We start from the raw sequence: 14,993 nt of genomic DNA, 5'->3' as shown, positions 1-14,993 counted from the left end.
ACTGATGTTGTACTTTTTGGAGCTTTAAATGTCTGGCCACCAATTCACTTGCATTGTATGGACAAACAGAGCGGAGATATACTTCTAAAAATCTTTGTTTGTGTTCTGCAGAAGAAAGAAAGTCATACACATCTGGGATGGCATGAGGGCGAGTAAATGATGAGAGAATTTTCATTTTTGGGTGAACTATCTCTTTACGTAGGGTTTTCACTGAGGCCCTACGTGCTCCTCCAACTGGTTCGCTAATACAAGTAAACATCAAAAATATGTAATGGACATCCTAGTGCAGCTTGTAAGAAGTTAATTTTTGTCCAACATAATCACAAATAATAGGCCTTTACATGAATCTGTCTTTCAGAAAATAAGAACAAACAAGTCTCACCTTGATCAAACAATCTCATGCAGTCAGGACACAGACCCTTGTCATGATTCCACTCAGTGTCCCAGGTCTTTCCTGGGGTCACACCGCAACTTCTGCACCTGATGCATGTCATGCACACCTGAAAAACGATCAGGAATTAGTAAAAAAAATGTACATTTAATAAAAATAATAATTAAAAAAAAAAAAACTAACAAACATTATGCATCAACATAATTGACTCTGATGGAATATTGACATCAATTTCAGCCTGTTCCACACAAAGCCATCATATATCTTCAGAAGACTTGGTATATTGCGTATGAGTCGTTTGGTCAACTTTATGGTGCTTTTTTAGTGTTTTTGTGACCTTTTTGTGTTCCACACTCCTACAGCTGCTTAAAGATTCCTGAAAAAAATTATATTGTAGAGTTCCACAGAAAAAAGTAACAGCACCTGGTTTCGAACAAAACAGTGAGTAAACGTCTTAATTTTCATTACTGTTGAACTATTCCTATAAGATCATACATGACTTGCTCCTTTAAATTGTACTTCAGTGTCTTGTGCTTGATATTTCATCTGGCCCTAATACTTTTTCCCCTTTTGCTGCAAAAGACTTCTTTGTTAGTTTGCAAGGTCATGGAAGTAGAGTCAGCAAACCACACTGAGATTTTCCCCACACTGAAAGTCTTGTATATTGAGAAAAATCCCAACTTAGTCAACTTACCCATGGCTTCTTTCGTTTGTTGGGTTTGGGGTAGTTGGGACCAAGACAGGCAGGGTGATAAAAATTTTGACACCTTTCACACTCCAACAGAGGCTGCATAGGAATTAAACATAATGAAAACAATCAATGTCATCACAAGGTTTCCGCAAAACATGTTTCCACTGAAATCCCCCTTAAACATACAGTGAGTTCAGACACAAAGTTATCATTCCAAAACTGCTCCACAGAGCTCCTGAAAAACTTTGAGGGACAATGAAGGAACTAAAAGCATAAAGCTTGGACACAATTTCAGTTTCTTATTACTGGGTAACAGTCCTCTACATTGCGAGTAAATCACTCGCATATGCAACTAAATTATGTCTGTTATTAGCCACTGGCTAGTAAATATTAAGATTTCACTAACCAGTTATTGAGTTGTGTAGTGGCAAAGAAGAACTTAAGCACAGCGATCATTTTACTGAATAAGAAACTGCCGATTGTGAAGCTGGATTCAGCCTCATCTTTTACATTGCGTTGTGTCTCATGACCTTATCTGGCTGCACTTTTCCACGGACTGTTTTTACAACATGCTCTGTTTTACAGCATGGCTACAGACCAGTAACACGCCTGCCCTGTTGAATAGCTGTTGGAAGGACAAAGTGATGCAAAACTCGAGAGCATGTAGATTTTAATTTGAGAAACTGTACAATACTTATTATGAACGTAAAGTTTCCATTTGGCTCGTTCCGTGTATTTTGTTTCCAAAGACAAGATCCACGCACCCCATTTTCATTTCACGTCTCTTTTAAAATCCTTTGTTATTTACAGTGAGTTGGTGATCAAAAAGGTAAATATAAACATTGATTCTAATATCAAATTGAACAGTTGAGGTAAAAACAACTGCAACTTCTCTCTCGTTAATTTACGATGCGATCATTCAACCGTAAACATTTGCATGCAGAGCAGCAGGATCTCTTAAAGAGACGGTACCATTTTAGCACTGTTTATTCATATTAATGTAAACGCCATGTAAATCGCACAAGTTCATATACAAACATTCAACAAAATGTAGTAAGTGTAATATATGTGTAAATTAATAAATATTTAAAGACACAATCACACATAATGAAACAATTTAACTTCAGAAAACACTGTAAATATGAATGATTTTAACAAATAATAAAAAAATTAAAGCTAAAATGTGATTAAAATGATCAAAAGTTAAATATAAAATATATAATCCTGCATATTATATTGTGTGAAGTTATATATATATATATATATATGAATAATATATACTGTATTTATGTGAAGATGACCCCTTCTCAATTTGCTTAATATCTTTTTTAGTTTTCAGTTTCATTACGCTTACATGTCATCAAAAGTCTGAGTAAAAACAAAAATGTACTAGCCAATGGTGTTTTTTTCTCCATCATGTCCGTAGAGGGTTGGGGTTATGAAATCTACCTAGGGTTAAATGGTTCATTTACCCCAAAAGTGAAAATTTCACTGTCATTTACTCACACTACTGTTAATAGAAACCGGTATGACTTTCTTCCGTACAACACATAAGAAGTAACTGTAAGAATGTTGACGCTGTTCATTTTCCCATACAATGAACATGAATGGTGACTGAAGCTTAGATTCTGTTATATTTTGCGTTTGACGAAAAAAAGTCGCATGGGTTTCGAATAACATGAGGGTAAGTAAATGCTGACAGTAGTTTTGTTTTAAGGTGAACTATCCCTGCAAGTGCCCATGATCATTCTAATGTCTGATGCTTCACAAACTACCTTCGATTCTTTGTACTTGCGACCACAAACGCGGCAGAACTTGCAGCGGCGACAACACCAGTTCTCCTTGTTCTCCTCCAGGGGGCGCTCTGAGGGCTCCAAGCAGAATCGGTGGAAAGGCTCACAGCACACTTGACAATGCAGCATCTGCAGAACACCACCACAAACTCCCTTAATAACAATTTAGAAACTGCAGAACAGTCACAAAGACAGAACAATACTGTGGACTATTATAGTCCTACTATAGTAAATGTATATGAGTGTTGGGAAAGTGGGTTTTATAGTAAGGTATTGCATTCAAAATGTACCTCATGCTGGCCTTTACTGGCACACAGCAAGCAGGCGTACTGGGGCACGAGGGGTACAGAGGTGAGAATGCTGAGGCCACCTGTTGCCCACACGCTCTGCACACTACAGTCCTCCTGTGGGGAATGAGAGAGGAATGAGTAACAAATGGCACCACACAGCCATGCAGCATACGTTCACCTGAAGATACGACCAGATACAACTTTGCATGATGGAATAAATGATGGACAAGAAAATTATGCCTTTTGAAAAGCATACCAAACATTTTTTTATTTTTTATGTGATCGATATGACACAAAATGTAATTTTGACAAACACTACTGAGCATCCTGATTTGCAAACATTCTGCATTCTAAGTGAAAAAGAGTAGTAGTCAACTCAAGTGTGTTTGAGTCTTTATGGCATGGACAAATAAAAAAAATAAATAATAAAAAAACACATTAAGAATGGTGTAGATTTCTCAGAAAGTGTATCCATTTTTTTCCCTTTCTGGGTAACTGATACTTTAGTTTATAAAAAGTTGCTGCCACCATGTGGCAAAGCACTGAAAACAACTTAAAATCACATAAAAACAATATTTTTTTGAGTATCACTGGACTTATTTACCTTAAATAAGTCCACCTTAAACTCATTTTTGGGAAAGGATTAAGTAATGTACCTTGAAATCGACGCAGATCTTGTGTGTTGGTTCTGCAGGCTCCTGCTCTCTCTGTTCAAAACCGTTGGCGAGCGCCGCTAGGACACTGGGTGGAGTCTGTTCATAAGGGCTCTGCAAAGAAAAGAATTGGGAATTTGCTTAAACTTTTTTTTTTTTATTGAGATGTTGGCTAAAAGAGGATTGTTTTGAGAGGGTCCACAGCTATCATCTGACTCTTGTACAATCTAATTACCTTGTCAAATTTCCGTCTTATAGGTTGCCCTCTGTGGAAGCCAGGGCGGCGGTGCCGCACTCCCTCGTCAAACGCGTCACCAATGAAGTCATCCAATGACACAAAATCTTTGATGCATTAAATAAGACAAAATTTTGGCTTATATATAAAAAATGCAATTATTTATTTGTAAAGGAAAAACTATTTTAATAAATACCATCATGCCTTCTACAACTGGATACTATTAAGAGCTGTTGCTTTTCTTTATATAATGCACCTATAGTAGGGAAATGTAATAATTCTTGTTCTGATTCTGGCATCTCTTAACGATTTCATTAGCTGTTCTTTTGTACCTTTCAAGAAACAACCCCACCCCCAAAAGAGTAGCCCTAAATATCAAATAAAAAAAATATATGAAAAATACTATATTTAAATTACTACAAAAAATATATATATTTTACTATTTGAAACCACACTGTTTTTAGTTTGTAATTTGATTAAATAAAATATATTTTAATATTAATACAAAATATATTTTAAAAAAATTTAAAAAAAAATATTAAAATGTTTTTATTTTTATTTTTTTACATCCACATCCAGATGGAAATCTTGCCGTTCCAGTTTTAAAAAATAGAACCTGCTTTGAATAATGACTGGTTCTTGATTTCCATTCCTAATATATTGAGTGGTCTAACCTGCATTGCGAAGACCAGGAGTTCTCCTACGGGCTTGGGAGGTGGAGTTCGAACCTCCAATCCAGTCGAAGTCAGAATCGTAATCTAGCTGGTCACAGTAGGACCGTGGTTTTACGTGTCGCCGTGGCTGTTTCCGCACAGATGGACTGTCACCTAGAGAGGGTGGAAACGTCCGTCCGACTCCATCAGTGACCTCACCCTCTTCATTACTCGAGTAACCCACACTGATCGATGAACGTCGTTTCTTGTGCCCTGCAAAAAGTAGCAAACAGGCTGGCGTTTCAAGAATGATCACAATGCACTTAATTTTGTCCATCCTTTTTGCTGGTTTACACTCTTAAAGCTAAATTGTATAATTTCAACGGCACTAGTAGCAGTGGTTTAATTACTTTAAACAGGTTTCCATAACATTGCCATCATCTGTAATTGGTCAGACCAAAATATAACCCTGCCCAAAACTTAAAACACTGTTCGAGCCAATGTTGCTATAGTGGTCTAGTTGCGATTTTCAAAAAAACTAAAACAAACTGATATGTTGAAAGTGCCACAAAGCGGGGCAGTGTTAAAATACGCTGGCTACCACCCCTGGAGTTCGTTAGTTCGCTAGCTCGCTAGTTTGAATCCCAGGGTGTGCTGCGTGACTCCAGCCAGGTCTCCTAAGCAACCAAATAGGCCCGGTTGCTAGGGAGGGTAGAGTCACATGGGGTAAACTCCTCGTGATCGCTATAATGTGGTTCGTTTTCGGTGGGGCGCATGGTGAGTTGAGCGTGGTTGCCGCGGTGGATGGCGTGAAGCCTCCACACGCGCTATGTCTACGTGGTAACGCACTCAACAAGCCACGTGATAAGATGCGCGGGTTGACGGTCTCAGACGCGGAGGCAACTGGGATTCGTCCTCCTCCACCCAGACAGAGGCGAATCACTACGCGACCACAAGGACTTAGAAGCACATTGGGGATTGGGCATTCCAAATTGGGAGAAAAAAAGAGGGTTATTTAAAATTTTCCCTGCCATATTAAGCTAGGAAAAGAAAAAGTATTTTAACTGAAAAAAATACACATCACTTTTAAGCACTTTCTTACCTTTTTGGAACTTGCCACTCAGCCTCAAGGCCTTCCTTTCCTCAACTTGGTCACATCTCTTGTATCTTCAAAACAAAGAAAGATTTAGTTTTTAGTTTGTATTTTGAAAGGAGTGAGTTGATTCAAGTTTGAAAAATCATAGGGCTTGAAAGACACTACACAAGAAAAACAGTTGCATGAAATTAAACCACGATTTCAGAGTTAAGTCCTTGAACATTTTGGCCAAAATAATACTAGAACTAGCATACTTACACGCAGCACTGCCGTTTTGTGTTGGGACCACCAAACTTGGGTTTGTCCAGGCAGTTTATGCACTTGCCACAGTCCTCTTCATGGAGACAACCTTTGCACTCACCACACCTTCGGGACCGGGGCCCAAACAAGTGTGCTCTACCTTTGCGAAACTTTGGTGTTCTGTGTTCTTGTAGCACAGGGCTTTCTGGGTCAGAGTGCGACTCAACACCTGCAACCATGACAGTAAATGTCAAAACAGAACCTCAATACACACACACACAAAAAAAGCTATCAGACACAGTAAACACATTAACTCTGTTCCATTCAAACCCTAGTGAGCTGCCATGCTGGCTATTCCCTCCATAGAAAGCTGCCTTCTAAGATAGCATCCTAACTGAAACCTCATTATTTGGAACACTTTATATAGACAGTAAGTCTGTATGCCATACAAACAGTTTGATGTTTGCATGTTGCTAAACTAACAATACAATACTCTAAGTATATTACATTAAATATCAACACATTTTTGGTAAAATAGTTTTTAATGATACTTTTCAAATTGCTGCCTACGTAACTGCTGATTATTATTCTTTATTATATATATATACACACACCGATCAGCCACAACATTAAAACCGCCTGCCTAATATTGTGTAGACTGCCCTTGTGCCATCAAAACAGCACCACCCCAGCACCAACCCGCATCTCAGAATAGCATTCTGAGATGTTATTCTTCTCACCACAATTGTACAGAGCGGTTATCTGTGTTACCGTAGACTTTGTCTGTTCGGACCAGTCTGGCCATTCTCTGTTGACCTCTCTCTTCAACAAGGCTGTGACAAGGAGGAGGGTGTGACCGGACCATGAGAATGCATGCCCGGCACTGAGTTGCCTAATCAGTGGGAGGGAGATAAAGGAAGAACCAGGGACGCCAGAGAGAGGGAGAGAAAGACGCACGCAGCCGCGCTGTGTGTGTGCATGTCTGTGTGTTTTATGTTATGTTTAAGTTCCTTTGTACCATTAAAGTTTACGTTGACTGCTCAGCCCGCCTCCTTCTTGCACATCTTGCAAATGCGTTATATTGGTGCGGAAACCCGGGAGGAGGAGCCATTGCCGTACACCGGAGGAACCACTGCCATCCGCCAGGGGACAGAGGAGCCTGCTGCCAGCCGCCAAGAGGTGGAGAAGCCCACTGCTGTCTGCCAGAGGTGTGGCTGAGGACCGGGTGTTTTTTTCTTTTCACTCTCTCTCTCTCCCTGTCTCTCCCCCCTTGTCTCTCTCAGACTCTCAGGAGGCAGGGAGGACCATCCGGTGGTGGAACGGCTGGAAAGGCAGAGTCTCCAGCCAGTCTGGATGGCGCCCCAGCCTGAATCGGGCGGTGGAGGACGCCCTCCTCCTCATCACAAAGGCATTTCCTTTCGCAAAACTGCCCCTCATTGGATGTTTTTTGTCTTTGGCACCATTCTGAGTAAATTCTACAGACTATTATGTGTGTGAAAATCCCAGGAGATCAGCAGACTCACAAATACTCAAACCAGCCCGTCTGGCACCAACATCCATGCGATTATCTAATCAGCCAATCATGTGGCAGCAGTGCAGTGCATAAAATCATGCAGATACCGGTCAGGAGCTTCAGTTAATGTTCACATCAACCACCAGAATAGGGAAAAAATGTGATCTCAGTGATTTGGACCATGGCATGATTGTTGGTGATCTTTTTTGTTATTTTGACCATCATGAAACCTCCACCAAATTTCACAGTGGGTGTGAGACTCTGTGGCTTGAAGGCTTCTCTAGGTCTCCGTCTAACCATTAGACGACCAGGTGGAGGATCGGTGATGATCTTGGGGTGCTTAAGCAAGGCTGGAATCGGGTAGATTCGTCTTTGTGAAGGACACATGAATCAAGCCACGGACAAGGTTATCCTGGAAGAAAACTTACTTCCTTCTGCTGTGACAATGTTCCACAACTCTGAGGATTGTTTTTTCCAGCAGGACAATTCTCCATGCCACACAGCCAGGTCAATCAAGGTGTGGATGGAGGACCACCAGATCAAGACCCTGTCATGGCCAGCCAAAACTCCAGACCTGAACCCCATTGAAAACCTCTGGAATGTGATCAAGAGGAAGATGGATGGCCACAAGCCATCAAACAAAGCCAAGCTGCTTGAATTTTTGCTCCAGGAGTGGCATGAAGTCACCCAACAGCAATGTGAAAGACTGGTAGAGAGCATGCCAAGACGCATAAAAGCAGTGATTGAAAATCAGGTTATTCCACCAAATATTGATTCCTGAACTCTTCCTAAGTTAAAACATTATTATTGTGTTGTTTAAAAAATGAATATGAACTTGTTTTCTTTGCATTATTTGAGGTCTGAAAACACTGCATCTTTTTGTTATTTTGACCAGTTGTTATTTTCTGCAAATAAATCCTCTAAATGACAATATTTTTATTTGGAATTTGGGAGAAATGTTGTCAGTACTTTATAGAATAATAATAAAAAAAAATAATTTTACTAAAACACATATCTATAAATAGTAAATACAGAGAAACTGATAATTTTGCAGCGGTCTCTTAATTTTAAAATCAAGATTTTATCATGAATCAACAGTGGTACATTAACAGCTCTTCTCTTTGATTCAGTAACAACTCTTTGTCTTTGACTGCAGTATGTGAATGAATATGAGAAAGTACCTTTTTCTGCAGGTGAAGGGGATATGTCTGATCTCTCGTGCAGGGGTAGCGCACTGAGTCGGGGAATGTCATCGGGAACCATGGCACGAGGCTGCCCCAAAACCACAGCTGCAGCTCTGCATACATGTTTAATGCGAGGTCCTCCTCTGCCAGGCTCCTTATGGAATGAATTGAATGTAAACAACAAAAGCACAAACCAAATTCAGAATAATGATTTGATGCCTGATAATGATTCGGCCTCATTTTAGCCATATTCATGACAATTACTGGTGGAGTGTACATATTACAATGCAATAACTAAGATTTATTACTCACTGGACATGAATGTTAATAGATTTTTTTTTCTTCTCATAATTTGTAACCAATCCTAAAGTATAATGGGATCAAATAAGAATCCTTTAAGTATAGGATGGTCATATTGGATACACTGAAAAAATAAACTGAAAAATAAGAACTTCGGTTCTTTCGGTAGGATTCTTGTTTGATTCCATTAGGATTGGTTCTAAAAAGTATTGATAGAAATTCCATTAGCAATCCTGCACCATTTTTATTTTTTTGACAAGCCATCCATTTTGGCATTTTATTTCAAATTGTTTGCTCTGTACTACATAAACTTGACACTACCTGCTCTGGAGAGGCGTCAGTCTTGTTAGGACAGGCACTTTCAATGCGTTCCTTCTGTTTTCGCCTCTGCCTTTTTGTTGAGGTGATTCTACTCTCAGGTAAGAGCTACCAAAATCAATAAGGAGGTGAGAGAAAAGATTAAACAAACAATTTTAAGACCACTTCAATTATAAATATGACCAAAAAGCACAAACTGGGCAGAATTTTGCTGATACATTTGTAAAGCATGTGTTAGGGTTTGCTTGAGCAAAGCGAAATTTAGTCTTAGACCTGTATTCACTGTTAAAAAAAAAAAAAAAAAACTTGACTAGAAAGGTACATATTTTGCAATCCAATCTGTAGTTTAATTACTTACCCCAGATGATTTCAGCTGTTTCTGCTGGTCTATTTTGATGAGTTGAACCTTGGCTTTCTTCAGAAGGTTGAACATGCGCTTGTTAGCTACTGTAAGGCGAGGACGCTGGGAAGTGGTTTTATCCTCAACAGCATGTTCCTCAGCTTCCTCAGAAATCAGACCTTCTGATTCTGTGAGATGCAGTTTCTCAAAGTCTAAGGTATAGAAGAAACAATTGGTCCAAACTTTACCAATTGATATGATACGTATTGCGATACACATCACGGTTCGATATATATTGCGATACATCACTATATCATGATTATATTTCGATTTTAATTTCAATTAGTTTAGGTATATTTCAGTTATAATGTCAATTTTGCTTACATACAGAATGAAAGAAATGATCTTTCAGCTAATGCTGTTATTCATTATACAGGGGACCTTCTAACTTGTTAAATTAGGGACATATCCATTTTACAAATGTTATTTTATCATTAGTTTTTCATCATTTTAGTGACATTTTAGCTTTTTAAAAAACAAAATAGCCCATGTACTACATCAATAAATATGATGTACTGAAATTGCTTGTATTATATTGCATATATACAGTATATTGTTCCATGCTTGTTGTTTACATGCTTAATTTTACAAGTATTTACTTAGATATGTAGAACAAGTGCTAAAACGGTCTCTTTAAGACCTGTGGCAGAGACTTTGACAGTAGTGTTTGTTTGGTCGAATTTTTACAGCATTCGTGCTATGTGTGATTAGAATTAAATGTTTCTTTTGTTGTTTTTCATAAATAACTGACTGTAGAGAACAGTATTAAACAACAAATGGTTAGCTTGGATATAGTCTTTGGACTCACATCACACAAAAAGAGTAAAAGCTTTTGCTCTCAGCTCGCAGTGAAAAGTTCTCGGTGCTGAACTTCTTCGCCACTACACAACTTAAACACTGGGGAGTACAATCTAAAAAATGTACCAGCCAGTGGCTAATCACAGACATTTTTTGCAGCATATGGGAAGTATTTATGCACATATGATTGTAGGGGATTGCAGATAGAAAGAAAGAGCGATCTTGGCATTTTAAGAATTGACATTTGGATTGTACAAATGAATAACTTGTGACAGAGGTCCAGCAGGTCTGTGAGAGAAACTGTGAATACTGCAGGATCAGTTTCAGTCTCTTTCATGCCTCATAGAAGCGTCTCTGACTGCACTGAAAATATCACGATATACCACGATACATGGATCTAAGTATCAATAATGAATATTGTGAGAAAGATTATTGCAATATATCGATATTTGATTGTATCAACACAGCCCTAGGGTCAGTGTTGACTTAAAATAAAAGAGAACAGCAGTGAACCTTCATTATAAATAAAGTTATAATAATTATAATAAATTATTAACCAACCTTTGCATTTATTGGGAAGTGAAATGTCTGTATAAATGGAGAATTCATCTGGCTGTTCATCCTCTTGTACATCTCTTGCCCGGTGTTGCGACAGCAACTTGGAACTCAGAGCTCGGACACAGATGGAGACCTTGCGAACAACCCCAGGGGTGTTGAGATCCTCAATCTTAAGTTTAGCTTTTTCCTTTTTCATGTCTCTGAGGGACTGTATTAGACTGGCTCCTTCTTCCAACTCTATCTTTTGTGCCTTGGCAGGGGATGAAACAGCTTTCCCCATTTCATCTGTTGGGGTCTTTTCACGCCTTGCGAGGCTCTGTTTGAGTTTCAGTTTCTTGTATAGCCTCAATTTTGAGGCTTGGGCTTTGAACTTTGTGGATCTTCTCTTCTTTTGGAGAGGATCAAGAAATGTGTCCACTGTAAAATCTTTGGCAGATAGCAAGGTCTCCAACTCTTTGTCAAGGTCTTCATCGAAGGCATAAATGTCCTCGCTGGTCGGCTCCAGTGCTTGCCATTTGAAACCAGGATTTCTGAGGAGTGATCGTCTTTTCCCAGATGGCTTTTCGGCACTGAGGCTCTCTGTGTCATCAGGTGATTTAGGTTTTGATTCACAAATGGAAGACAAATCAAGATCAGTCTGAGTTTCACTCAGATCATCTTCTTCATCCTGAGATTGAAGGGTTCCAGAATCACCTCTTTCACCAGAATCTTGCTTCTTAGATCTCGGTTGTAGACCAAGCTTCTTTTGGGAGTTCCTACGAGGCAGTTTAGACATCCCAACATCATCCATGAACCTCTTTGGCGTTTTGATCACCCGAGAGGATCGGGCACTTACAACTGGCATTATGAAGTGCCGTATGTTCTTCATGAACTTCGTTTTGCTGTGATGAATGTCTTGAACATCTTGATCTTGGTTCAGTTTTTCATTCAGAGAATCCTTTTCTGCTTGATCAGACAAATGATCTCCATTGGTGTCCTTCAACGGCATGGATAAGAGCTTGACTCTTTTTCTTTTACCCTCTATGGACTGAATACTCGAAATTTGTTTCCTCTTGTACTTTGTTGAAAATATACCAACAAGTGTAGGCTCCGCTTCTTCAGAGCCAATTGTTGGTGGACAATCTTCACTAACCTCAACCAACTCCTTGTGTCGCAGCCTTGGATTTTTTAACTTGCGGCCAATCAAAACCCTTCGTCTACGTCGGGCTTGTTTAATTCGCCTGTGTAGAGGATGAGGAACCTGTGGCTGATCTCTCACCGAAGGCTCTAAAACCAGAACCTCTTTAGTCTCTGTTGATGCGGTCTCCTCCAGTTTAATCTCCTGCTGGGCCTCCTTCCCAAGGAAAGGACTGGTTGGAGTTGATTCAACAGTTTGTTCAATTACCTGAGGTTCGGTTGCTTCAGGAAACGGTTCCGTACTTGGTGGAATAGACTTTTTTCCTCTTTTCCGCCCAACTTCACCAGTTTCCATTTTTGGTTTTGATTCTACAGATGCTGGCACTATTGTTGGCAATATTGGTGATTCCTCCTCCTGAGATTCATTTTCAGTTACAATTTCAGAAGTAGAGTTTTCTTGAGATGGATTTGTTTTTACTTTTCGTCTGTAAATTGTCCAGTGTTTATGTTTTGCACGCTTCTTCCGGGCAGTGTTTTGCCGTAGTCTGTTCTGTACTTTGGGGACTGAAGGAGGTGGAGTAATTTCCAATAAGCTCTCAATCTTCTCGAGATGCTGATGGTCTTCCACTTTTGCAGGGAGTTCTTTTATTTCAGGTGACGTTGTGACTTGCTGAACTAAAAATGATTGCTTCAAACTGTTGTTTTTGCCTGGTGAGGAGACAACCTTTATTTGAAGTGGTGGAACAATATCCTTAATGATCAGTTTTTCAGGGTCCGTCTGAGTGGCCTCATCTGGATGTGCTTCTTTGACAATTTCAGACCTTTCAAAGACCTCTGCATTTTCCTTTTTCGAGGTCTCTTCAACCTTCTCAATGGTCACTGGGTTTTCTGGGCTTTCAGGAGTTACAGTACTGGCAGTGTTTTCCAAGATTTTTGGCCCCTGTAAAGTGCCAGTCTCCAGTGTGTTGGAAGGAGTAGATGTCGATTCTTCTGTAGAAACAATTACTCCCTCTTCAGATTTACAAGGTTCTGTCTCTTTGCAAGGGCTTTCTTGCATTTTGCTTAGATTCTCTTGGACTTGGGAATCTTTCTTTTTGCTGTCTGGTGGTTTGCCTAGATTCTCTTGGACATGAGTATCTTTGCTTTTGCTCTTTACTAGTGTAAGAGTCCATACAAACTTGCAGCGTTTCTTGCTAGATCGGGATTTGGGGTTTCGTATTCTGGTCAATTTCAAACCTGGGATTCCAACAAAATCACTGTCGAAAGAGAACTTTCCATGAGGATCAGCTGCTGAGTGACCAAGATCAGTTGCTGATTGTAAATGGGAATCCTGATTCTTTTTGGATTCCTTATGATTCTTTTTCCTTTTCTTCTTTTTTTCCTTTTTCTTTTTGGAAGGTGACCTGGATTCATCAACTGTTGAGACTTCCAACAATGACTCTGCCAAACTCTGGTCTCCAGATTCCTTTATAAAATTTGAGGACTTACTCCGTTGTCTCCTTATCACAAGCTTATTTACTTCAGAGCCCTCTTGTCCTGACTTCTCATCAGTTTTTGGCTTTGTACTTTCACTGGGCAGTGAATTTTGAGTCCGTCGAGTTGATTTCCTCAGCTTCAGTTTTTGGTGACTGGCCTTTTTTTCAGGATCTGTTTGTGAAATATATTCTGATTTCTTGTCAGCAGATCTTCCTCGCCTTCTGGTACAAACCTCCTCCTTTGCCTCACTAGCTGTGCATATACTGGCTGGTATGTTAGTCTTTAATTTCACATGAGCACTTGAGATTTGGACACATTGACTCTCCACAGCTTCAGATTTGAATTTGATTACCTTCTGCTTTTTAACAGATTTGTGTTGCGATGACGGGACTGCTGTCACAGTCTTTTTAGTCACCAATTTGATGGTAATCCTCTGAGTTGATTTAGTCTCCTGTTTTGTTGACCCTCTTTTTCTCCTGGTTTTAGAAGACTTCTCTGATCCTCCTTCACCACCACCACCACCACCTACTAAAGTGTCTTTTGGAGGCTCTTGACTGAAGATTTGCTGTGCAGAACCTGAATCATTTTGACAGTCTTGTGAACCTGCGTTTTCTGTGTTTGAAGCCACTGCACGAGCCAGCCTCTGACGTACCCTCTTAGATGACTTTGCTGAAGCATTATCACCTGAAAGTGGACAATTGAAGATAGAATTAGGTTAAATTAGATTTAAATTCTCTTTCATACCATGATCCCACAGTGGCTAAACATATTAATTTCAAAAATATGCCACAGAAGCCACTGAATATCAAGATGACAGAATCTTTTAAGTACACATTGTTTATGTTGGAGTCCTTGAAGTGACACTCTGATGTACATGGAAAAAAATCATGGTATTTTTTATTATTAATTTTAAGTGTTTACTTAATATAATATGGGATAAATGTAAGATCAATAAAAAATGATGCAAACAAAATGAAACACATTTGGAGATTTGTTTTTATTTTTATCTGAAGCCACACTTACGTTTACGAGGCTTTCGTCCAGAGCGAACGGAAACACTGTTTGCATTTTCACCTACAAAGCCTTTGAATTCAGCTCCCTGAAAGTAAACAAAGGAATTAAGTATAAGCACAATTGAATTTAACACATAGGCTGTGTAACATGCTTCAAGTGTACATTTTATTTGTTTTCATTGCAAAGTATAACTGTGCATTTAATCGCAACTGTACTGTATATACTTTGATATAGCACACATTACATATCCTATTACATAGCCTATACATTTTCA

At 39.3% G+C, this 14,993-nt stretch overlaps 1 protein-coding gene across 1 annotated transcript in view; it reads right to left on the bottom strand.

Annotated features, from left to right (window-relative positions):
• Positions 1–14,993, bottom strand: part of LOC127429839 (histone-lysine N-methyltransferase 2B-like) — a 54,724-nt gene that overhangs the window by 36,765 nt on the left and 2,966 nt on the right. The window contains exons 2-15 of the mRNA XM_051679114.1: positions 14,729–14,804; positions 11,117–14,389; positions 9,716–9,909; positions 9,361–9,465; positions 8,737–8,893; positions 6,061–6,271; positions 5,809–5,873; positions 4,728–4,979; positions 4,054–4,160; positions 3,822–3,932; positions 3,166–3,279; positions 2,858–3,004; positions 1,086–1,178; positions 383–500 (exon numbers count right to left, since the gene is read on the bottom strand). Of these exons, the coding sequence (XP_051535074.1) occupies positions 383–500; positions 1,086–1,178; positions 2,858–3,004; positions 3,166–3,279; positions 3,822–3,932; positions 4,054–4,160; positions 4,728–4,979; positions 5,809–5,873; positions 6,061–6,271; positions 8,737–8,893; positions 9,361–9,465; positions 9,716–9,909; positions 11,117–14,389; positions 14,729–14,804 (5,023 nt within the window). The remainder of the gene's footprint in view (positions 1–382; positions 501–1,085; positions 1,179–2,857; positions 3,005–3,165; positions 3,280–3,821; positions 3,933–4,053; positions 4,161–4,727; positions 4,980–5,808; positions 5,874–6,060; positions 6,272–8,736; positions 8,894–9,360; positions 9,466–9,715; positions 9,910–11,116; positions 14,390–14,728; positions 14,805–14,993) is intronic.

Source organism: Myxocyprinus asiaticus, chromosome 39 (assembly GCF_019703515.2).
Source record: "Myxocyprinus asiaticus isolate MX2 ecotype Aquarium Trade chromosome 39, UBuf_Myxa_2, whole genome shotgun sequence".
Lineage (NCBI taxonomy): Eukaryota > Metazoa > Chordata > Actinopteri > Cypriniformes > Catostomidae > Myxocyprinus > Myxocyprinus asiaticus.
Note: the sequence above shows the minus strand (reverse complement) of the source record. Positions and strands in the feature narration are given on the sequence as shown.